The sequence below is a fragment of the Scyliorhinus torazame genome, chromosome 1, assembly GCF_047496885.1.
Source record: "Scyliorhinus torazame isolate Kashiwa2021f chromosome 1, sScyTor2.1, whole genome shotgun sequence".
NCBI lineage: Eukaryota > Metazoa > Chordata > Chondrichthyes > Carcharhiniformes > Scyliorhinidae > Scyliorhinus > Scyliorhinus torazame.
In genome coordinates this window covers 303,484,263-303,510,526 of record NC_092707.1, presented here as the reverse complement: position 1 = coordinate 303,510,526, position 26,264 = coordinate 303,484,263, and the positions used below count along the sequence as shown (strand labels likewise).

The 26,264-nt window shown below is 43.5% G+C and overlaps 1 protein-coding gene across 9 annotated transcripts in view; it reads right to left on the bottom strand.

Moving 5' to 3' along the window:
- usp34 (ubiquitin specific peptidase 34) overlaps nucleotides 1–26,264 on the bottom strand; it is a 446,082-nt gene that overhangs the window by 238,995 nt on the left and 180,823 nt on the right. For all 9 annotated transcript variants that reach the window (XM_072507777.1, XM_072507780.1, XM_072507781.1 and 6 more), the window contains exons 25-28: nucleotides 21,814–21,940; nucleotides 19,096–19,243; nucleotides 18,389–18,489; nucleotides 18,010–18,219 (exon numbers count right to left, since the gene is read on the bottom strand). In XM_072507777.1, coding sequence (XP_072363878.1) covers nucleotides 18,010–18,219; nucleotides 18,389–18,489; nucleotides 19,096–19,243; nucleotides 21,814–21,940 — 586 coding nt within the window. The remainder of the gene's footprint in view (nucleotides 1–18,009; nucleotides 18,220–18,388; nucleotides 18,490–19,095; nucleotides 19,244–21,813; nucleotides 21,941–26,264) is intronic.

Genomic DNA, 26,264 nt, shown 5'->3' with positions numbered 1-26,264 from the left:
TTCAGCGGCCCAAAATACCGACCTCGGCGGGAGCTGCCGTGAACGCAACCTAGCAGGTCATGGCCGCCACAGGAAGTCCTTACCCATCACTGGAGTAATAAACACCCATTTCTTAAAAGGTACTCTCACTACAGATATTTATATACACACCCATTTATAAACACCCATTTCTTAAAGGTACTCTCACATGACACCCCCCCCCCCCCAAGAAAAAAAAATAAACCATCAACTTCAAGATCGTTTTTATTTTCACCTTTTCACTATCATTAAGAAATGCACACAGTAAATATACTTTTTTGTTTCAAAAAACACACGCAAACAGGTATAATAATATAGTCCATTTTGTTTTTCGTTCTTCTTCCTCCAACTGAAACTGCTTCCGTTCATCACATTCGTGACAAAGCATCGGCTATCACGTTTTCTCGTCCTGCCACATGTACTATTTTTAAATGAAATGGCTGTAACAATAAACTCCAGCGAAACAGCCTTGCATTGTTATTCCAGAATCGCTCCAAAAACATCAACAGATTATGATCAGTATATATAACGGTGTCAGACGGATTGCTGGTCACATGAATGTGAAAATGTTGCAAAGCCAGCACCAAACTCAAAATCTCCTTCTCAATCGTGGAATACTTCTTCTGGTGAGAATTCAATTTCTTTGAAAAATAACCACGAGGCCACTCTAGCCCTTCGTCGTCGTCTTGTAGAAGCACCGCACCTACACCCACATCACTCGCATCAACCGCCACTTTGAATGGTTTTGGATAATTTGGGATGGCTAACACAGGAGCAGTGGTTAACACGGCTTTCAGGCCGTCAAATGCCTGTTGACACTGGAATTTGTTACACTTCTTGAGCAAGTCCGTCAGTGGAGCGACCACACTGCTAAAATTGGGGACAAATTTCCGGTAAAATCCACTCATTCCAAGAAATCGCATTATTTCCCGTCATGTCGAGGGTATTGGAAACTCCCCAATAACATTTGTTTTCACATCCCATGGGACCATTCGACCCTGTCCAATTGTATGGCCAAGGAAAGTGACTTGGGCCTTTCCAAATTCACTTTTGGCTACGTTTATCACTAAACCCGCCCCCTGAAGTCGATCGAATAACTCCATCAGATGTTTTAAATGTTCTTTCCATGTCTGGCTGAAAATTACCAGATCGTCGATGTATACCGTATACCGCACAATTGGGAAATCCTGAACTGACTTTGTTAGTTAACCGTTGGAAATGTGGCTGGGGCGTTTTTCATGCCAGATGGCATAACTTTGAATTGGTATATACCATCTGGAGTCACAAAAGCTGAAATCTCCTTCGCCCTTTTGGATAAAGGTACCTGCCAGTAACCTTTAAGTAAATCCACTTTGGAAACAAAAGCCGATTGTCCCACTTTCACAATGCAATCCTCCAAACGTGGGATAGGATAAGAGTCTGTTCTTTTAACTGCATTAACCTTTCTATAGTCCACACACAACCGTTGGGTACCATCATTATGGGTGAGCTCCATTGGCTGCAACCCACTTCAATTATGCCATTTTTAAGCCTACTCTCAATCTCTTTGTTAACCTGTGCGAATTTTAAAGGGTTAAGTCTGTATGGATGTCGTTTGATTGGAACAGCATTTCCCACATCTACATCATGTATAGCCATTTTAGTACTTCCCAATTTATCTCTACAAACTTGCCCATGTGATATCAATAACTCTTTCAGGTCAGTTCGTTTTTCCTCTGGAAGGTACGTCAACAATTTATCCCAATTTTTAAGAACATCCTCGTTTTCCAATTTAATTTGAGGTATGTCAAATTTACAGTCATCTGGATTTGGTTCGTCACTTTGAGTTAGAATCATTAAAACCTCCTCCTTTTTGTCTTCTTCCCTTTCAAAGTACCTTTGAAGCATATTCACATGACACACTCAGTGAGTCTTCCTTCTATCTGGTGTTTTTACCACATAATTCACCTCACTTAATTTCCTTGCAATCTGATACGGTCACCAAAACCTTACTTTTAAAGGTTCACCTACCACTGGTAACAATACTAAAACTTTATTTCCACAGGCAAAACTACGAACTTTGGATTTCTTGTCCGCTACCCATTTCATCACATTTTGTGCAACTTTTAAATGTTGTCTAGCCAATTCACCTGCTCTATTTAACCGTTTCCTAAAATTTGACAGGTAATCCAATAATGTAATTTCCGATTTCTAACTCTCCAATTTTTCCTTAAATCAATTTAAGTGGTCCTCTTACTTCATGACCAAAAATTAGTTCAAAAGGACTAAATTTGGTTGACTCATTAGGTGCATCCCCAATTGCAAACAGTCGGAATGGAATTCCTTCATCCCAATCCTCCGGATAATCGTGGCAATAAGCCCTCAACATTGTCTTTTTTGTCTGATGCCACCGTTCTAACGCTCCCTGCGATTCTGGATGGTACGCAGGTTTTATTCCTAAACTATCCATAACTTATTTGAATAACCTTGAGGTAAAATTTGATTCTTGATCCAATTGTATTTCTGTGGGTAGTCCATATCGAGTAAAGAATTTAAGTAACTCCTCCACAATTTTTTTAGTTGTAATATTACGTACTGGAATGGCCTCTGGAAACCTAGTAGACACATTCATTATAGTTAAAAGATATTGATTCCCACTTTTTGTTTCAGCAAGCAGTCCTACGCAATCAATTAGGACCCTTGCAAAAGGTTCCTCAAATGCTGGAGTGGGTATTAAGGGCGCTGGTTTTATCACTGCTTGAGGTTTCCCCATCACTTGACAAGTGTGACATGATTGACAAAATGTAACTACATCTTTATGTAGTCCAGGCCAATAAAAATGTTTTTGTATTTTAGCTTGAGTTTTCCTTATTCCCAAATGACCTCCCACTGGTGCCTCATGTGCAACTCGCAACACCTCCCCTCTATACCCTACCGGCAATACTACTTGATGAACTTCTGCCCACTTTTCATCCGCCTGCATATGTAAAGGTGTCCATTTTCTCATCAAGACATCACTTTTACAGTAATAACACTCTGGTATACACTCAGATTCCTCTTCCGTGTATGCTTTCTGATACATACGTTTTCTTTCTATATCTTTCTGTTGTAACTCCGCCAATTTTCCTGAACTAAAAATATCCGCCTCATCTTCCACCTGTTCTTGTTCTTTTTCAACCATCTGATCAAAAATTGTTTCTGATAATTGCACTTCAACTTCATCTTCACTCTTTGATTTCTCCTCTTGTTTTAACCTGTGACTTTGCGACCTTGTTGCTACACAATCCGGAAAAATCCCAGGATATTCGTCCTTCAACACTTCAGTTGTCTGATTTTCCACTGGCTTATCAACCACAGTAGGCATCACTCCCACCTGCGATCCAGCTATATCATTACCCAAGATAAACTGTATTCCTGGACAAGATAGTTTCTCTATTACTCCTACTACCACTTCACCACTCTTCACTGGACTTTCCAACCTTACCTTATATAATGAAACACTACTCCTCTCACCCTGAATTCCACATATTACCACCTTTTCTGGCAACATTCTTCCCAAACTACTTAACTCCTCATCTCTTACCATTAAAGATTGACTAGCTCCCGTATCTCTTAAAATTGTGACTTCTTTACCTGCTCCTCCTGATACACATGAGTAAACTTTACCCACACAAGTAAATTCTTTAAAGAGATCTGGCACCTTATCAATCACCTCTTGATCAGGCTGTACAATCTTTTGCACCTCCTTCGCATTCACTTGGGCTTTCCTTTACCACTTTAACAAACCCCACTGTCTTATCCTGTTTTACCACATCAGCCTTCCCAGTGCTTTTCTTCAACCATCAACGCTGTGACTTTACATGGCCTAGTTTATTACAGTGAAAACATTTGAAATTTTTCATTTCTTTTCCACCCTCCTGGATTTCTGTTTTAATCTGAGGTACTCTCCTTATTATCTCCCATCAGATCACCTTTACCTCTTGAGTATTTCTCATATCCCCAGTTTGTATCCTTCACAGGCTGAAACTGAAGTTGGAAACCAAGCTTTGATTTATGAACTAATTCATAATCGTCTGCAATTTCTGCTGCTAATCTCGCAGTTGTAACCCTCTGCTCTTCCACATGAGTTCTCACTACATCAGGAATTGAATTTTTAAACTCCTCCAAAAGTATAATTTGTCTGAGAGCTTCATATGTTTGGTCTATTTTCAAAGCCCTTATCCACCTATCAAAATTACTCTGTTTGATCCTTTCAAACTACATGTATGTTTGACCAAATTCTTTTGTTAAATTTCTAAACCTTTGTCTGTAGGCTTCAGGCACTAATTCATATGCACCGCAGATGGATTTTTTCACCTCCTCATACGATTCAGATACCTCCTATGATAGTGATGCATACGCTTCACTAGCCCTACCCAGCAGCTTTGTTTGAATCAGTAATACCCATATCTCCTGTGGCCATTTCATTTGTTTAGCTACCTTCTCAAATGAAATGAAAAAGGCTTCCACCTCCTTCTCATCAAACCTTGGCAATGCTTGGACATATTTAAATAGATTCCCACCAAGCCTTCGACTTTGACGCTCTTTCACACTATCCTCATCACCATCACCCAACTGTACGTTTCCTTTAAGTCTTGTAGCCACCTGGGATGGCCACTTCCCGATTACAAAATGGACACTTTGCAAAGATTGTAGGGAAAATGGACAATACTGAGAAAGCAAGCAGGTGCAGGGTTTGTCTATTGATTGGAGCCGCAGCTCCCAGACAAGACCAAAACTGCAAAACTATTACCATACTAATGAGCCATCCCCGGGGACAAAAGAGCAACATTTAAGTAAACAATACCAAGGTAGACACCCCGGCGCCAGAAGAGACCAGAAGAAAGCAGGCCAACGGCCACCAAGGACACGCCCAGCCATCAGGGCACCCACCCCTCTATTGGAGGAAATCGATAGGAACGATTGGGAAACTGCCCAATTAATTGGGGTCAAGTTCAAGGCCCACCGAAAAGCGCGCAAAGCCCCTTTTGGGTAAAATAAAAATCCCCCAAGAGAGAATTGCTCTCTTGGTTCCGGCTCTCACCAAGGAGAGACCTGCCCAACAGCAACATCAGAACAAGTAAGTCCAAGGTCAACACACGCTACGAGACAGACGCTCTTAGCTGTTATTCCATACCAGTTCGACCCCAGCAGCCTCAGACCCGAACAACGGCCATTGTTCCTCTGACTGAGTGGGCGCCCGAAGCTAAGTATAGGCTTTAGCAGTAGTGATAGTTTAGTTTGTAGAGTTTTATGCATGAGTATATTTGACTGTGTGTGTAAATAAATGAGCATTGAGTTTGAACTTACTAACTGGTGTATCGAGTCTTTGATCAGTATTCGGTTTTGAACCTTGTGGCAGTATCGAGAGATACCTGGTGACTCGAGAGCAAAACGTAATTAGAATTAAGGAAGGCGACCATATTTGCCGCCATCTTCAGAGCCAAATTAAGAGAAACACAATTAGCAACATTTACTGGCGACCTCTGACGGGACTCGACTTAGAAGTGGCCTAACCACTGCGAGAGAACCCAAATTTGAATTGGAATCCAATTGGAAACAGAAAAACCACAAGTGTAAGAACGATACTGATCAAACTTCCAAGATTCGGAAGTGTGTTAATGCATGCGTACTAACAGGGATATAAGGTAAACCTGAGAGATTTTGTCGCGTAAAACTGTCGGGAGTTTTGTAGGCCGGAAATTAGCGTAAGCCGTACCCGTGTTTACATCACCACTTTATCACCCCCTGTTCCAAATTCAATAGAGAAAATTGCAATGTAGGCAATTGAACGCCTTATGAACCCCCAGGAATTTGAGGTCGCAGCGACCAGTAGAGTAGGACAGTGTCCCGTATGGGAAGAGGAAATCAGAAAGTACCTCAAAGGGAAAGGATGGCCCCTTTGGAGTGAATTCTGCGCGAATGATGAAATAGGTCCCGGGAGTATAGGACATACTTGGTGGGAGAACCTGTCAGAGATCCACAAGAAGAGCTTCGGGAAAGCTCGCATGCCGATGGCAATCGTGTCCTGCTTGGCACAATTGCGAGGCACAGAGGAGGTCGTTAGGACGCTCCATAGAGAGATAGAGGAGAGAGACAGAAATAGTGAGGGAGATGTGAGCGAGTTTGAGAAAGAGAATAAAGATTTGAGAGAACAGTTAGCAGCGAGTGTCAGAGAGATGGATGATGCAAGAGGGCACACCAGTCTTGTCTCGCCAATTTGAGTAGTTTTCAGACCCAATATGATAAGGCCTACCAGGACACGCAACGAGCGGTCTTAGTAAGACAAGAAACCGAGCAACAGGTAGAGAAATTGCAGAAACAGTGCAATGATTTGAAAGCAGCCCTACGACCGTTCCACACTTCCACGATGGAACAAAGGCAGAGCTCCGTAGATCACACAAAGTGCCGGAAGCAAATTGCAGAACTGCAATCTCTGCTTTCTGTCCAGAATGGGTCTCAAAGTACTTTTGGCAGGAGTTAAATGAGGCTGCCCACAGATACGTACATGGGACATGTACGCAAGAAAAACCCCAAAAGAGAAAAGCACCCCAACCCCCGACTGGACAGGCAGAACACACCCTCATGAACCCTGTAACCACACACCGCAGAACCGCAGCAGAAGGAAACGCAGATTTCCTGTGTACAACCCTGTTAATCGTGACCCAATTACAGGACGCGTGTGGAAAGATTACACCGTTCCTTCCCACATCAGACCCCCACCAGTTTTTCGCTAGAGTTAAACAGCAGGCTACCATGTACGGCCTGGCCGAAAAGGAGCTAGTGAAGCTCACAGTTTTAAGCCTCGACCCTTCAGTCGTGGCAGCCCTTCCTGACCCACAAAATGTATGTGGAGGCGCACTCCAAGAGATGCACACAGCGATCCTAGATGCGATCGGCTATATCAGAGGAGACCTGGTAGAAGTCCTAAACAGGCAAAACACAGAGCACCCCACAGCGTTTGCTGGATGCTTGTGGATACATTTCACAGCAGTTTTCGGAGAGTTAGCCCGTGCCCATTTGTCCCCAGATAACATGGCCAAATGGACTCGAGTCCTAGTCTCTCATGCGACAGACTCAGGACAGAGAGCTTGCACAAATTACGACCTCAGACGAGGCCCACAACAAGAAATGGGATTTGAAGAGATTGTCCCGCGCTTGGGAGCAATCAGTCCAAGGCAAAACCGCATTTGCAAAACCCGAGGCAGACATGAAAAGTGCACCAGAACCCTGCATGGGTAAATGAGGGCAGGAACAGCCCACCACAGCCAAAACCCCAGAAATGTTACAATTGTGGACAGTTAGGACACTTTGCACGAGAGTGCAACGCGCCCCAAAAGCAGCAAAGAAACCAACAGACAGGCACCCTAAATAAGAATAGGGCAATGTCAATCCATAGCGTTAGCGCCCATTCAGAGAACATTGACATGAACAGCACCGACTGACGGTGTTCGGGCTCCACAACTTGGGTCTGTGACACCCTTTGGGACAAGCCCGGTAGACCAGTCCTAGCAGGCAAAGTCCAGGGACACCCCGTAGAATTTCTTTGGGACACAGGAGGGTCCCGTACCACACTCAATTCCTCCACGATGTTTCGGCGAGACACGTGACCCACAACAGACACCATCACACTCAGCGGCTTTACAGGTCATTTACAACAAGGACACATCACAGCCCCTGTAGCGAAACAAATAGGAAACATTACAACTAAACACCCCGTAATTTTGGTCGATCTACCCCAGACAGCTGAACACAACCTAGGAATCGATTTTATGAGCTCCCATAACCTCTCTTTTGATCCACTTAATAAATGAGTATGGAGAATGGCAAAGGCAGCACGAGCCCCCGTCACGCTCACAGTCGGAGACTATGAAAACAGAATTAGCTCAGTAGGAGACTTCTGGTTCGACCCTCGAGCTATTAGTCAGGACAAACAGGTTAGGGAAGTCCTGCAGCAACACAAAGCAGCATTTGCACAGCACAAGCACGACTGTGGCAAAATAGCTGGCTTGGTAAATTTAACAGGCCCCGACCCCAGACCCCAAAAGCAGTACGGGTTTCCCCAAGAGGCAGCGGGAGAAATCTCCAAAGTATTAGAGAGTTTGCTTGATCAAGGCATACTCAGATCAGTAGCCTCCATAAACAACGCACCGATTTGGCCCGTCAGGAAACCCGATGGATCATGGCGACTGACAATTGATTACCAGGAACTGAACAAAGTAACCCCAGTAGCAGCCCCCACCATAGCGACGAATCCCGAGACCATGCTCAAACAGGGACTCCAGTCAAACATTTTTCGGTTTTGGACATTAGCAACTGCTTTTGGTCCATTCCATTGGATAAAGCGTGCCAGTACAAATTCGCCTTTACATTCCAGGGACAACAATATACGTGGACTTGCCTTCCGCAAGGCTTCCACAACTCCTCCTCCATTTTCCACCGACAGCTGGCAAATGGACTAGCAAAATTTTCCGGCCCCGATTGTCTGGTCCAGTATGTAGATGACTTACTACTAGACAGACACAAAGGGAGAGCATATTTCGCTTCTCGCCGAACACCTAGCACTCCTAAAAGCAATTGGATGTAAAGTCAACCCGAAGGAGGCCCAGATTTTGCAGGAAAAAGTGATTTACTTGGGTACAGTAATCTCACATGGTAAAAGCGAGATCGAGCAAAAGAGAATTGACTCGATCGTCAAATTGCCCCTTTTCCATAATGTCTCAGCCCTCCGGTCACTTTTAGGATTGGTTGGCTACTGCAGAAACCATATCGACGGTTTCGCCACAAAAGCAGCGCCCCTATCCGAACTTCTCAAGAAGCAGGCACCTTGAGAATGGCTTCCACAGCACACGGATGCCGTGGATGCTTTAAAAAGAGCCCTCAGCACAGCCCTCGCATTACAGGTCCCAGATCCACTTTCCCCATACGCAATCGAAGTTGCAAGCACCGACTGAACCCTTTCGGCCGTACTCCTCCAGGAACGCCATGACCAATTACGCCCAATACGCCTCACGCGTGTTAGACCCTGTCGAGCAAGGATTTTCTGCCTGCGAAAGGCACCTGCTCGCAGTTTTTTGGGCAGTACAGTATTTTTCCTGCATTACAGGACTCAACCCCATCACATCACCATTCTCACTGAACACACCCCAACACAGCTATTATTAGACGGTCGACTTAAAGATGGCACAGTCAGCCAAATCCGCGCAGCCCGTTGGACCCTTTTTTTACAGGGACAGGACATTACAGTCAAAAGAACCAAGACCCACACTTTCCTAGCCGATAATTTGCAATATGCAGGGACCCCACGAGTGTGAGATCATCACCACAAGCCCATTTATACCCAAGTCAGCTCCCAGGAAAACAGGTAGTACACCCCAGAAACCCCAGCCCAGACACGTGCGCACCCCTGAAAATCTACATGGATGGCTCCTCCACAGTTTTGAACGGAAAAAGAATCACCAGTTGCGGCATTTATGTAGAGGACGCGCAGGGACACGCCCTTGAAGAGATTTCACTAAAGTTGCCAGGACATCTAGGCTCGCAGGCAGCAGAACTGGCAGCCATAGCTTACATTATAGACCACCCTGACTCGTTTCCGACCCCAGCAGACATCTATTCGGACAGCTTATATGTCTGTAACAGCTTAACGGAATTCCTACCCCGAGGGAAACTAGAGGATTTGTTTCCGCAGATGGAAAGCCCCTACCCTCAGCCCCATTACTCCGACGTATCCTAGAGACAGCTGAAGATACAAAATATGGTACAATTAAAGTTCGCAGTCATCACCGTTCTCCCCCCACCCCATGTAATGCTAAAGCGGACGCCCTAGCGAAGGCAGGTTCCAGGCATGATTACTTTTGGAACCCCCCTCCCCCCACCACCGAGAGCACCCCAGTACACGCGGTTCAGGTCTCACAGACCATCATTCAAAATCTAGCAAAGGCACAGAAGGAAGATGAAAAACTCAAGGACGTTTTAAAAGGAACCTTCCCAGCCCCATACGACAAGTTTAAAAACGCAATCACCACACACGATGGTGTGATTTTAAAAGGCGGCATTCAGCCAGGACAGGAACCAGATTATTTGTCAGTTCCATGACAATCATGGATACCAAGGCATTGAACCCACCCTAGCCCACCTCAGACCTCTCTGCTGGTGGCCTGATTTAAAAGCCGATGTTACTCACTACATTGAAAATTGCTTGATCTGTGCCCAGAATAATCCGGACAGATATGCAAGAATGGCTCAGCTTAGTCACACCCGCCCCATTAATTGCCCCAGGACGAATTTGCAGATAGACTACATAGGACCCCTACCCCCCTGCAGAACGTTATAAGTATGTGTTGGTGGTCATTGACACCTTCACAAAATGGGTGGAAGCTTTTCCATCGAGAACGAATACGGCCAAGACAACAACTAAAATACTAACACAGCACATCTTTACAAGATGGGGCCTCCCACGCAGTATAGAGTCCGATCAAGGCTCCCATTTTACAGGACAAGTAATGAAAAACGTCCTCACAATTTTTGGAATTAGGCAGAAGTTTCACACAGCATACCACCCCCAGTCAAGCGGCATTGTAGAGAGGATGAATAGGACTTTAAAAGCCACTCTCAGGAAAATGGTACAACAGAACAACAGCACCTGGGATTCAGTTCTCCCATTTGCTTTAATGTTCCTAAGAAACACGGTATCCACATCCACAGGATACACCCCCCACACCCTCATGACCGGACGCCCCATGAAAGGTACAGAGTATTTATTAGGACTGGATTTGGCCAGCCCCGCCCTCACGCATGAAAATGCTGTACAGCAGTTAATTGAGAACATAAAGACAGCCCAACTCGCAGCAGCTGTGAGACCTGGGACCAGGAAGAAACAAAGCACAGCTTGTTTCGACAAAAAGATACATGCCACCGAGTTTGTAGTAGGGCAGCAAGTGATGCTTTCCCTTCATTTCGGACAAAATAAACCCCTCAGCATACAAGATCGCATATCCCAATGGCATGTCTGCGTGGTTTCACATAAACCAGCTTAAGGCTTGCAGAACAACCATGCACACCACATCTCGCTCGCAGCAGCAGACGAGCATGCCCCGCCCACAGATGACGCATTCCTACCCTCCCCCAGCCAGTCCAGCCTGTCCTCAAACACATCTTCAACTCCACCCCCAGAGGCACGACTCCGCCTCTCCCTTCCTTCAACCAGCAGCGACAGCGACAGTGATAGCGACAGCAATGACGCCAGCCACAACACACCACGTTATAATTATACCCCCGCACCAGGCCCCACTTCCAGCGAATCAGAGCATGATTCCAGTGACCCCTTCAAAATCACATACATCAAAGCCCCTGACCCAGACCCACCGCCCGACGATTACGGATTACAACCTAGCAGCTCCAACCTCGACACACGATTCTGGCACCGTGACAATTTGTTTAGGCTCATCCGGAATGATGAGATGGACCCTAATTCACCCCACGCAGCTTTAGCCAAACTACTCCAGTCAAGAGTATGGCAGCCGGGAGAAGATGATAACATAGAGTCTGACTCCCACCAAACGAATACCTTTGCAACCCTGTTCGCTACTGAGCAATGAGGTGTCCAGATGATGGAAAAAAGGAACCGATGGAAAGATGCGGTGTCCTTTCTAATGGAACCTGCACCATGTTTGTTGTATGTTTGTTCGTTTAATGTACATGTTTGTTGTTTGTAAATTTGGAAGTTTTTCATGGCCCCAGGCCACCACCCTTTTGACGCCCAATGACTGTTAATGGAACAAGTTTGTCCCCAGACAACCGCTGAGGAACTAGTTTGTCGACAGACAACGGTTCAGAGGAACTAGTTTGTCGACAGATTCGATCATGAGAGGCAGCCCCCCACGACGACCACATTCTTACCCATTCTTGCCGGTCGCTCAGGCAGTGGAGAAACGGCACTGGTCCCCGCCCTCCCCGAGGACCCCCCTCTGGTCAGCTACGCTCGGGTAGAGCACAAACGGCACTGATCACCGTCCTACCCGGGGATTCCACCCATTTCTTACCCGCCGCGGCCCATACGCACCCTATTTTGGCTCGTTGCGTTCAAAATTCTTTTGTTTGTTTTTGGCAACCCTTAGGTTGCTTCCGTATGCTATTTACATCCTCAAACACTAGGATGGTAGATCGCACAGGCTGCGAGACAGCCCACACTATGGCAGTATTTTCTCGGATGTCTTGTCCCAAATATTTGGTTTAAAAAATAAATAAATGAGGGAGTCACAGATGGTGACCAATCATAATGAGTAATTGGCAACAAAGGACAGACAGACAGACATACGAGATCTTAAGCAAGATAATAACAGATATTATGCTTGTGTCCATAGAACTCCGGAACCTCAGAAGAAGAAAAAGACTGAAAGATGAAGACAGCCTTCATGTTCACCTGGTTCTTAGCGGGATCCCTTCAGTTGCGCGCGGACGCTACCCCCCTGACCCCTACCACACAGGCCGTGAACGATTCCCACCCCTACCGAACACCGTACCCCGAGATAGTTAACCCCGACCTGGTGTGTCAAGTTCATAACCTGTTATTCACTATCGTACATAGTAGAATCGCTCTTAGTTCTGGCAATACTCTGCAGTATCTTGCAGACACTTAGAATCAGAAAATGGCGAAGGAGAGCCTACCGCTCTCGCACCCCGGTATACACGTTTAGGTCCCCTATTTTCAGACTTCACCAAACCCCCCAACCCCTTTAGTGAATTAAAGTGCATCCGCTTCTCTTTATGTGTGTTTTGTTCAATAAAGAAATGTAAACCTCTGTGCTTGACTGCCAAGCCAGAGAAACTTGTGTTGCTGCTATTTGTACATTTAAAATGTTGTAGAATTATTGTTGATTGTTTGAGTGAGGATAGTTTATTGAGGATAGTTAGAGGTTCCAATTTTTTTATTTTGTAATGCGTGCCTGAATGTCATAGCGCCCTGTAGAGTTTCATACTGATGTATGTAAGTAAAATAATTTTAGGTAAAAATTCTGTTTCATAGGATAGGGCAGTGTAGAGACCATGAAGTGCTTATGGGTTAGAGAACGAAGACAGCGCAGTAATGTGATCCTTCACGCTTCGCGTTGAGGATCACAAGGAGAGTGTGAAGCCATCTGGGATGGCCACTTCCTGATTCAAAATGGACACTACTGAGAAAGCAAGCATGTGCAGGGTTTGTCTGTTGATTGGAGCCGCGGCTCCCAGACAAGACCGAAACTGCAAAACTATTACCATACTAATGAGCCATCCCCGGGGACAAAAAGAGTAGCATTTAAGTAAACGATACCAAGGCAGACACCCCGGCGCCAGAGGAGACCAGAAGAAAGCAGGCCAACGACCACCTAGGACACACCCAGCCATCAGGGCACCCACCCCTCTATTGGAGGAAATCGATAGGAACGATTGGGAAACTGCCCAATTAATTGGGGTCAAGTTCAAGGCCCGCCCAAAAGCACGCGAAGCCCCTTTTGAGTATAAGAAGAATCCCCCAAGAGAGAATCGCTCTCTTGGTTCCGGCTCTCACCAAGGAGAGACCTGCCCAACAGCAAATCAGAACAAGTAAGTCCAAGGTCAACGCACGCTACGAGACAGACGCTCTTAGCTGTTATTCCATACCAGTTCGACCCCAGCAGCCTCAGACCCGAACAACGGCCATTGTTCCTCTGACTGAGTGGGCGCCCGAAGCTAAGTATAGGCTTTAGCAGTAGTGATAGTTTAGTTTGTAGAGTTTTATGCATGAGTATATTTGACTGTGTGTGTAAATAAATGAGCATTGAGTTTGAACTTACTAACTGGTGTATCGCGTCTTTGATCAGTATTCGGTTTTGAACCTTGTGGCGGTATCGAGAGATACCTGATGACTCTAGAGCAAAACGTAATTAGAATTAAGGAAGGCGACCATATTGCCCGCCATCTTCAGAGCCAAATTAAGAGAAACACAATTAGCAACAGTCTGCCAATTTTAACTGACTGTCATGTTTCATGGCCATTTTCTGAAGTTCAAACTCTCTCGCTTTATCTTTTTCCCTGATCTGTATCTCCCTTTCTCTTTCTTTTTGTTCTGCTAGGGCTATTCTTTCTTTTCTCCTTTCTTCTCTCTCCTTTTCTTTTTCCTCTCTCTCTTTCTTTTTCCTCTCTATCTCTTTCTTTTTCCCCTCTTTAGTATTCAAGCTGCTTTAATTCTTTCTCATGTTCCATTTGTTTAAGTTATAACTGAATTTTTGCCATTTCCAATGAGTCAAACTGTATCTCAGGCAACTATAAATGCTTAGTCACTGCCATAATTACCTCATCTTTACGCATTTTGTCAGGTAATGTTAACTGCAATGTTTTTGCCAAATCTAACAGTCTGCTTTTAGTCTCTGTCCATAAGGTACTGCGTGACTTTCTGCAGCCCCAAAGACGCCTGAGCCTCTGAAAGAGCCATTGTCCACAACACACTCCCTACTTAAACTAAAATACCACACCACAATATGCTCACCCCTCAATGTCTTTAAGTTCACTAAGCCAATCCAATAGATAGACTTTTATCCCCCTCGAGCCCCCAAATTGTTATGGGCCAAGGTTTAGTGAACCCCAAAGTGTATCATGGAGTTCACCTGACCCACAACTTTTAAAAGATTGTGGTATGGCGAGCACACGGCCCACTCTACAGGTGTGGTACAGCAGAAATGGAAAAGTATTTTTTAAAGCAAAACAATGTTTATTCTATGAACTCAAGTTAACCTTTTTAAAACATAGTGAACATCTTAGCAACCATTAATTCAAATACAACCCCCAAAGTATACAACACTAAGTAATCCTTTAAGCTTTCCTTTTAACATCCATCAGACTTAAAACACCTTTTACCAGAAGCACATTAGGTTTACATTCACTACTGAGAACATTTATAATTCTGAATTCACCAAATGATCAAGAGATAGTATTTTTATGGCAGAGAGAACAGCAGTACACCTGCTTGGTCTGGTTTCAGCTCCAACACTGAAAACAAAACTAAAATACACCCTGCAGCAAACAGCCTAAAACAAACGTAAAAAGCTGACAGACAGCTCAGCTCCACCCACTCTCTGACATCACTGCAGTAATAAACACCCATTTCTTAAAGGTACTCTCACTACAGATATTTATATACACACCCATTTATAAACGCCCATTTCTTAAGGGTACTCACATGACAATGTGAGTAACTCCTAAATTAAACCCTTCATATCTGGACTAACCTCCTGATGATACAGTCTCAAACAATTCCATTTAGACAACATGGGGGGAATTTAGCATGAATGAGCAGATGGGATTGGGTGCAAGTGGCAGGGGGTAAACGAGGGGACATTAGATGGGCAGAAATTCCAAGCGTGCCACTCTGTTGATTCCAGCCTGCCGACCTGTGAGTTTTCCTGAAACAGAACAAGTGACTGACAAGTAACCTGCCAAGGAAGCATGTTGGCATTTTAAATGTTAGTGTACTTCACCTTATTTGCAGATTTAACTCTGAGCTACCAATCAAAAGGCAAGTGCCTTCATTGCAACTTTTCTGTGCTCTCCTGCTCTTTCTGAACCTCCCCCTCCCCCGCCCCCCCCCTCACCCCAGGTCAAGGGTCAGATCTACCTGGTCCTGCTAACTCCTCTGGAATGTCCCCTGCCCAGCCAGAAGCCACAGAGTCAAAAATGGCATGTTGCAGAGTGAGCACTCCAAAGCATGTGAAGACCATGCTGTTAGCAATTGTTGACATGAAGTATATGGATTTTCAAAAGGCATTTGACAGTGCCACACAGCAGACTTGAGAGCAAAATTCTAGCTAATGGATAAAAGGGAATGTGGGCATTTGGATAAGACAAAGGTTGAGTGGCAGGAAATAGAAAAGTGATAAATAGTTGTTTTTCAGATTGGAGGAAAGTTTGTAGTGGAATTACCCAGGGTCAGTGTTGGGACCCTTTCTCTTCCCAATGCATATTAATTAACTAAACTGTGATTTTCAGGGCATGATTCTTTTTTTTTTTTTAAATTTAGAATACCCAAATCATTTTTTCAAATTAAGGGGCAATTTTCTAGCATGGCCAATCCATCTAACTTACACATCTTTGGGTTGTGGGGGCGAAACCTACGCAAACACGGGGAGAATGTGCAAACTCCAAATGGATAGTGACCCAGAGCCGGGATCGAACCTGGGACCTCAGGGCATGATTCTTGAAATTTGCAGTTGATATGAAGATTGTATACATGAACTGTGATGAGGATAGTCTTGAACTTCAAAAGGACATAGCCATGTTAGAGGATTGGGCAAACAAATGGTAGACGAACTTTAATGTAGTGAAGTGCGAGGTGATTCACTTTGGCAGAAGAATATAAAGAGGCAGTACAAAAAAGGGAAAAACTCTAAAGGAGGTACAGGAACAGAGGGATTTTGTGTGTGTAAATCATTGAAGGCGGCAGGGCATGTTGAGAGAGCAGTTAATAAAGCATATAGTATCTTAGGCTTTATTAATGGGGCATTGAACACAAGAGTATGTAAGCCATGTTGAACTTGTATAAGACATTAGTTAGGCCTCATCTGGAGTACTGCTTCCAGTTCTGGGTGCCATACTTGAGAAAGGTTGTGACGGCATCGGAGAGAGCACGGGGAGCTTCACAAGAATAATTTCAGGAATAAGTAACTGCAGCTAAGAGAACAAATTAGAGGGGTTAGATTCGTTTCTCTTGGAGAAAATATGGATGAGAGGAGACTTGATAGAGGTCTTCAAGATCCTGAGGGGTATGGACAGGGTAAATAGTGAGAAACGGTTCCCATTCAAGAGACCATCAAAAACTAGAGAGTACAGATTCAAAATAATTGGCAAAAGGAATAAAAGTAATAGGAGGAAAAATATTTTCACCCAGAGGGTGCAACAAACTTCCTGAGAGGGTGGTGGAGGCAGATTTGATTGAGGTATTCAAAACAGAATTGGATTGCTACCTGAAAAGAAAGAATGGCCACCTTCTGCTCGTCTGTGGATTTGAGAATCCCATTATTAAATACTGAGCAACCCATGCACAATGCATCCCTGCACAATCCTTAATGCACTGGATCTAGCTTAATTAGGAAGCACACACATAAAATTGAGATCCCATCACAGATTGGGAACTAGAATGAATTGTTGTTCTATAAGCCACAGTGAAATCAATGCCAATCTGAACTCCTACTCCAATCATAACAGCGTCAGGAACAGCTGCATATGTGCTGGTGGCCACCTGCGTGTGCAACTGTTCCCAATGCCTTTCTGCCTTAACTCACGTTAGCTACAAGATTCAATAGCTCATGAACAACGCCCCACCCAAACTGACAGATCTAAATAGTAAATACTCTCTGTCATTATCACCAATTAGTATAATGTCAGGTATGATTATGATACAAAACAGTAACAAGTTCAAGGGTTGTTATAGAATTGAATACCCAAATTGCATTTTTAAATCTCAATTAGGGAAGAAAGCACCTTAGTGAACTGGGTAATTAGGTTTTGGCAGGTGGGGGTCAGGGGCAGGGTGGTGCAGGGGGTTGCGGGATGATATATGAAATGTGGTTCCATGAGCTCACTGGGTGAGAAGTGGGAAAGGGCAAAATAAAGAGTGCCTTCTTGAACATGATTCTACTAATTAGTCAGTGCTGCCGAGTTTTGTCACTTCAAAACATTATTTAACACAAACCATTTAATGCATTCCTGTTAATATTGCAAAAGGCAACTTTAACCCACTTGTATTTATTTGCCAACTCTGGACCTAACATTTCTCATCAGTGGATGTCCGAATTAAATAAGGGTACCCCTAGCTCTATACAGAATGAAAAAATTGCTTTAAACAGTTTATTAAAGAAATTTTCTTAGTCACATCACCTTGCCATTTTTGTATCTCTACGATATAACCATGAGACTTTCAATCATGACCCAAAAACATTTAATGGCTTTCAAAGGCTTTACCTCACTATCTTCCATAGCTTGATCTACAGAAGGTGGTTTAAATGATGCCAGCATTTCAAGCAAGTCAAACAAGGTTGTGAGATGTGGTTCTTGAAGGAGTAAAAGCATTGGAATATTTTCCTTTTGGGGCGGAGGAAGGCAAGATGCAGGCAACTGAATGCCATCTCCCTTGCGTTCCCTACGTGGGGCTCCCAGTGATACAAATACCATCTGAAAAATAGCACAATTAAGTTAGGTACTATTGAAAAATCATGTAAAAAAGGATTTCTTTCTCCTATCAGAATCAACATTGGGGGAACTATACATTCAACTTGATTGCTTCTAATTGCACAACACAGCCCTATTTTTCAATTGGAAAAAAAATCAGTATTCAAAGTACCTGCATATCTTTAAATCCAAGTTCATGGAGTGTTTTCTCATCATAATCTGTGGTCAGCTCATGACCTGATGAAATCATTCTAACAGGCCCCATAAGACCTCCTAAAAAAAGCACAGAAAATTCAAAATTAACTTCCTTTGCATAGTAGTTTATTTGAGTTGATCCAAATCAACAGCTCAATTAAACTGCATAAAAAATGTTTAAATTTATCTCATATAACTGGAATTGATTGATTCAGTCACTTGTGAAAGAAATGATTGCTACAAGTCATATTCCATTCATTACCGTTGCCCCATGTTCCCCCCCCCCCACCCCAATCAGAATCAATGCATTAACTACAGCTAAGAATTGTAGAAAAATACAATAATGAAAAGAATGACATGAGCTAAGGTGCAGCTCAGGTTTTACAAACAAGAATGGAAATGGGCATCGAGATTGAGAAAGCGATCCAGAGAACATGTGCAGAATAAAAGCTTGGGAGGGGTGTCACTGGGCAAGGAGAGATGATAAAGCGAAGTAGGAGGCAGAAGGGAGTTAGGGCTCCCAGGGATGAAAAGCATGAACTGCCAGAAGGGAATGAACTGCCAGATCAGAATTGTGAGCCCAGAGGAAGCAGTGACATTAGTACATTTAAGCCTGGTTGACATTATAAATGTAATATTTATTGTATATAAAAATATACACATACATTTCATCTACTGGCTTACCAGGAAAATCTCCCTGTCGACTGCTTTGGCCAAATTCTTGGAGTTGAGCTTGCTGACTCATTTGTTCCTTTTGTAGATTTTCGTACCAGTGGGTAATTTCAGCGCGCAAGTCTGCAACTTGGTCACTGGGATACATTTCAATTGTCATCTAGTAGTGAAAACAAAATTAATTTAATTAAATTTTGGAATATTTATTTCTGAAGCATCTAATACTGCATTTATTTCCAGACCAAAACCATTCTTGATAGATTTAATTGCATCATCAACCTACTTGACAACAACAGAATACTGTGAAGTCGGGATAGGAAGCAATCAATCTGAATCTGCAAAGCCATTTTAGTTCAGACCAATTTGATTTAATGCACTTGCAATGAATTAAGTATGAATATGCAATTAATGCTGGGATCAGTAATCAAAAAAAATATATATAAATATATATTTTTTTTATATATATTGAAAAATTGGATCCAAAGAATAATTGAACAGTCATAACCAAGGAACCTATTGAATGAAAAAAAAAGCCACACTTAAATTAAGGAAAGAGATTGCCCTAACATAACCATAACTTAGGCCCTTCAATGCTGTTACTAATTATTCCAAACAACGGTCAACACTGGATCCGGAACAGCAATTTTGCTTCTCTGATGGACAGGATCAGTTACTAAAAATGGCTGATGATTACCATTACCCAGTGTTGGTATTTGCCTGTGAGGAACCATTGCCAATGCTGAATCTACCCAATGGTTGCTACCACCATCAGATGCTGTCCACTATCTATTAAGACACCAGTGGCACTTCTATTCACTGTTCAATCAAGAAAACAAAATTATGTTTTGATTTAAGAATTTGATATTATAATCAACAACCCAAATTTCAATAGTGATGTCTTCCCTGTCCTATTAGATGTAAACTAATCTGCACTAAAGTTAACACATTATGAAATCATGATGGTTTTATTCAGAAAATTTTGAAAGATTACCAAACATCACTCAAACATTATTGTGCTGGAGATAATGAGCCAAACCCAAAACATTTTACAATTTTTTTTTTATTAGCCAACTAATGCAATATTTGTTAACTATGTAAATCCAAACATGCAAGTTTGTGCAAAACTAATGGCTATAGGAAAGAAGAAAAATGTTATGCATGGAGAGCAACGAGCCAAATACAAAGCAAAGCAACCTGCCTTTTATACAATCCTCCTAATTTTTTCCAATGGGAATCAGATATCCGAAACAGAAAGTAACCATGGGGCTCACTATCTTTTGAAAGAGTATGTCTCAATATTGAAACTGGTTAAACAATTGTGACCCATCGCCTGCTCCTCACAAGACCGTCTGCTATTATATTTTGGCTTCCTGATGGATAATACAGCATCAAAGACTGAATTAATGTAACAAAATGAAGAAACAAATCCAAAGTGTAGAAATCTCCAAACGTGTTGAGAAAAATGAAAATGTCCATGCAAAGCTTCTACTTGTCAAGATACATTCAAAAGAAAAGGAAGTTTACATCAAATACGAATAGAAAATCATATACTGTCAGTGACAGATAGGTAGGAAAATAAATAGTGAAGGGGAGAGGAGGAGGCACTACAAAGGGATTATGGTTAGGTTAAGTGTGTGGGCAAATATCTGGCAAATGGAGTATAATATGGTAAAATGTGAAATTGTCAATTTTGGCAGGAAGAATAAAAAAGGGCTTTAACTAAATGGTGAGAGATCGCAGAGCTTCATGAAGCAGAGGGATCTGTGTGCCCTTGTACATTTAAACGCGAAAGGTTGCTATGCAGATACAGCAAGTAATTAGGAAAGTAGTAGAATGTTATTTTTATTGCAAGGAGAATTGAATACAAAAGTGGAGAGGTTGTGCTTCACTGAAACATACAGGAGGATCCTGAGGGGTCTTGACAGGGTGATGTGGAAAGGATGATTCCTCTTGTGGGAGAATCTAGAACTGTTTAAAAATAAGGGGTCGCCCATTTAACACAGATGAGAATAATTTTTTTCTCTAAGGGTCACGAGTCTTTGGAACTCTCTTCCTCAAATGGCAGTGGAAGCAGTCTTAAATATTTATACGGCAGAGGTAGTCTGTTGATAAGCAAAGAGGTGAAATGTTATCAGGGGTGAACAGGAATGTGGAGTTGAGGTTACAATCAGATCAGCCATGATCTTACTGAACGGCAGAGCAGGCAGGGTGGCTGACCCCTCCTCCTAATTTATATGTGCATATGTTCAATACCCTTCCCTCTTCATTCGCCCCGTACAAACCAATTCTGTCATACTACTTGAGAAAGTGGAGATGCAAAGCAGTGACTTGGAACTCGTGTTTTGTTTTGCACTGTCAAGATTAAGATCATATTTTACTGAAGCAAACTTTTGCTATTTACTGTACAATAAGTTGAAGGCTGGATTTATTTGACAATTTTTCATCAACTTGGCACTTTGCCAGTTTGGTTTGTATCTACAGTTAAAAATAAATTACTGTTTTCTTTTAATGGGTGCTGGCTGATTTGATTTGCATTTCCAGCATATTCTGTTCTTCGCTCCCATTTTCATAATTTGTAGTATTGATTAATTCTGCAACTTCCATTATTTATGTTCCATAGTAAACGCAACAAATTCACAAAAATGCTAATTTACTGGAATATTATAAAAATGGGGATAGAGAAAGAATGAATGAAATATTCTTAGCAGCATTTCACATAATTTTAATTACCTTATCAGGCAGCCCAGCTGGTTGACAAACAATTCGTAATGGTAAAGACTGCTTATCACTAAGTGCTTTTAAATGACTGCTAATACCTGTACCCTCGATCTGCCATTGTCGCAAATGGTATGCAAACCTAAAGAAACAAATGCAAACCAAAACTACCATCAACAAACATCATATATTGTGCCTTTAACACAGAAGAAAAAGGTTAAAAATCTTGGATAAGAATTTTCCTTTAGTCGGATTGTTTATTCAGAACATAAAACTAACACTTCATATTAATTGTAATTACCAAGTTGAAAATGACATTCTGTAATTGTAATAAAAGTAATGTGTTAATAAAGTTGACAACCAACTAGTTAAATAAAGCTTTTGATGCCAATTAAATTTATCAGTTCCAGATTTTCAGTAAATTACTCCTTTCTGAAAAAGACATATTTTAGCTGTCTATTGCAGAACTGTAATTACTTGACATGACTATTGTCTTCTGACTGAGTCCGTACAACATTCAGTAAAATTCATAGTCTGATGGGCCTCCATGCCTCCGCATGTACACGCCACAGGAAAACACATACAAACACTTTAATGCAGTAAATTGCAATGATGCCCTGAGGTGCTGCAATTAATCATAGAATTTACAGTGCAGAAGGAGGCCACTTGGCCCATCGAGTCTGTACCGGCTCCCAGAAAGAGCACCCCACCCAAGGTCAACACCTCCACCCCATCCCCATAACCCAGCAACCCCACCCAACACCAAGGGAAATTTTGGACACTAAGGGCAATTTATCATGGCCAATCCACCTAACATGCACATCTTTGGACTGTGGGAGGAAACCGGAGCACCCGGAGGAAACCCACGCACACACGGGGAGGATGTGCAGACTCCGCACAGACAGTGACCCAAGCCGGAATCGAACCTGGGACCCTGGAGCTGTGAAGCAATTGTGCTATCCACAATGCTACCGTGCTGCCCCTGTTCATGCTTTAAGTCACAGTGGTGAAAAGAAAACAGCCAAGGTTATCAGTCTGATTTGATGTCCAATGGTTTATGGAAAACAAAACTTGGTGAACAATAATAACCTTCCCCCCTTCAAAAACCATGGTCATAACTATAAGATATAGGAACATAATTAGGTCATTTGGCCCATCGGGTCTGCTCCGGTATTCGATCATCGCTATGTTCCTCATTCTCCTGCCTTCTCCCCATAATCCCTGATCCCCTTATTAATCAAGAAATCCCCATATTAATCAAAAACACCAGATTTGTGCTTGCGGTTATGCTACCTACAGGGCTACAGAACAAGAGCTCGAAGATGGAATTAGACTGAATAGTTATTCCTTAGAACATAAGAACTAGGAGCAGGAGAAGGCAATTTAGGCTCTCGAGCCTATTCCAGCGTTCAATAATATCATGGCTGATCTCATCATGGCCTCAACTCCACCGACCTGCCCATTCTTCGTAACCCTTCAATGCACTATTAATTAAAAATCTAACTCCTCCTTAAACTTACCCACTGTCCCAGCATTCACCGCATTCTGTGGTGGCGAATTCCACAGATTCACGACACTTTGGGAGAAGCAGTTTCTCTTCAGCTGTGTTTTAAATTTGCTACCCCTTATCATGAGACTGTGACCTCTCGTCCTAGAATGCCCCACAAAGAGGAAGCATCCATTCCACGTCTACTTTATCCATACCTTTTAGCATCTTATATACCTCAGTTTGATCTCCCCTCATTCTTCTAAATTCTAGAGAGTATAGGCCTAAACTTCTAAATCCTCATACAACAAACCCTTCATCTCTGGAATCAATCTAGTGAACCTCCTCTGAACTACCTCCAATGCCACTACATCCTGGTGGCTGGTTTAGCACAGTGGGCTAAGACAGCTGGATTGTAATGCAGAACATGACCAGCAGCGCGGGTTCATTTCCCGTTCCAGCCTCTCCGAACAGGCGTCGGAATGTGGCGACTCGGGGCTTTTCACAGTATCTTCATTGAAGCCTACTTGCGACAACAAGTGATTATTATTATCCTTCCTCAAATAAGGGGACCAAAACTGCACAATACTCCAGGTGCAGTCTCACCAATGCCTTATATGGTTGCAGCGACACGTCCATACCATTATACGCTATTACTTTAGTTATAAATGCCAACATTCCATTCGCTTTCTTTATTACCTGCTGTGCCTGCATGCTAGTTTTCTGTGACGCATGCACAAGGACACCCAGATCCCTTTGCACCGGAGCACCCAGACTCATACAACCGGTGTGGTGAGTCAAGGAGAATGAACCATGTACCATGTTCTATGAACTATGAACTATGCCCCACCATTATGAGATGCAAAACATAAATAATCATACTCCAAGCAAACAAATATCTTATATGAAGCAGAAGTAAAACATTTTTACAAATGCTTTCAAGAGCGATTAATTTGGCATTTGCTACAGGGTGTCAAATTGAATATGTTAAATACTTATTCTCCAACTGGAACCACACCTGATTAAACCAAAGAATCAAGGAGGTGATAATATAGAATTACGGGTGCAAACCAATGTTGCATCACATAAACCTCACTGTGGGTGTACCTATACCACAGGGACTAAAGGGGTTCAAGTTGACAGCTCATCATCACCTCCTTGAAGGTAATCAGGCTGGGCGATAAAAGCTGGCCTAGACAGCGATGCCTAGATCCCGTAAATGAATATTCTTTTTTAAAAAGCAACCTGAGGGTTGCGGCATGCAGGTGGTGATCGCATGTATGGTAGCTCCTGCCAGAGCAATCGTTTTTAGGCCCTTTACACCCAGTTTTGGGGAGAAATTTGTTTGTGAGAAGCTGTGAGAAGGTTTGGGCATTTACAGAATGTCAAAAACCAAAAGAAGAATCCAGGAAAAAAGGTAGCGAGTGAAAGTCCGCCGCCGAGCGTGGTGAGGGATGCATTAGGAGGAAAGATGGCAGGAGAGACCACACCCATCACAGTGGAGAAGATGGCTGAAGTGATAGCTGGACAGTAGCAGTTTGAAAGGCATCAGATGGAAATGATGGCCTTGCTTAAGGCGTGGGTGGGTGAGAGCCTTGCCCCAATGAGAGAGGAGTTGGCGAGAACATTGATGGCCGTGCAGGAGCAAGGGGAGAAAATGAAGATGGTGGAGGAGGCATTGTCACAGCACAGCGACCAGAAGACAGAAGGCCTGGGACTGGACTGAATTTGGATTTGATGGTTTTTGACTGAGTTTTTTTCCTTGTTTTTCTTTTATCTTGTTGTTTTCTCCCCATGATGGGTGCGTTGGAAAGGAGGCTAGTGGTGTTGGTTAGCGTATATGCGCCAAATTAGGATGACGCTGGGTTTGAGAGGAAGATGTTAGCGGCCATACCGGACTTGGATACTCACCATTTGATATTTGGGGGGGGGGGGGGGGGGGGGGGGGGGGGGGTCATTGACTTTTTGTGGTATGGAAGGCGCTGCTAGCTGGGGTGAAGGCGGCATAATATTCGGCGATCATGATATTGGGCCATGCTCCACACCGCATGGATGTGGTCTTGGAAAAGGGTCCGGCCCAGGGGCGGACGTGGAGGCTAGATGTGGGCTTGTTGGCAGACTCGAATATTTGCATCAAGATGGAGGTGGTGATTGAGGGGTATGTGGAGGTTAACCGAAATGGGGAGGTCTCGCCGGAGGTTTGGGAGGCATTGCAGTTGGTAGTGAGGGGTGAGGTAATTTCATTCAAGGTGAAGGTGGATACGGAGGTGCGGGATGAGCAGCAGCGGCCGATAATAGGAGATTTTAACGGTTGATGGAAGATATGCAGAGGATCCGGAGCCGGGGCTATTGGTGGGGAGGAAGGAGTGGCAGGCGAAGTTTGATCTCCTGTCCACGGGGAGGGTGGTTCGGCAGTAGAGACGAGCAGTGTGTTTGTGTATGAGTATGTGAGAAAGCCTGTCGATAGCTGGAAGTCCAGCTCTGCCAGAAGGCAGCAGTGAGGCAGATCATGCAGATCAGGGATGGAACGAGGATGGACGAAATAATATATTTGAGGACATTTATAGGGGCTTGTATGTGCCGGAGCCAGAGGATGAGTCGGAGATGAGGGAGTTCCTGGAGCAACTGGAGTGTCCGGATGTGGGAAAGGAGGAGAGGGCAGAGTCGGACGAACCATTGTGGCTGGAGGAAGTGCAGGTAGCGATAGGGAAAATGCAGTCGGGCAAGGCACTGGGGCCGAATGGGTTCCTGGTGCAGTTTTACAAGAAGTTCAAGGGTAGGTTGGTGCCGCGTGATGGTGGAAATGCTTGAGGATGCGATGGTAAAGGGGGGGATTGACGGAGACAATGAGGTAGGCATCCATTTCATTTAAAAAGGAGAAGGATCCAGTGGAGTGTGGGTTGTATAGGCCCATTTCTCTACTTAACGTGGATGCCAAGATATTGGTGAAGGTGTTAGCAGTGAGGCTGGAGGAGTGGCT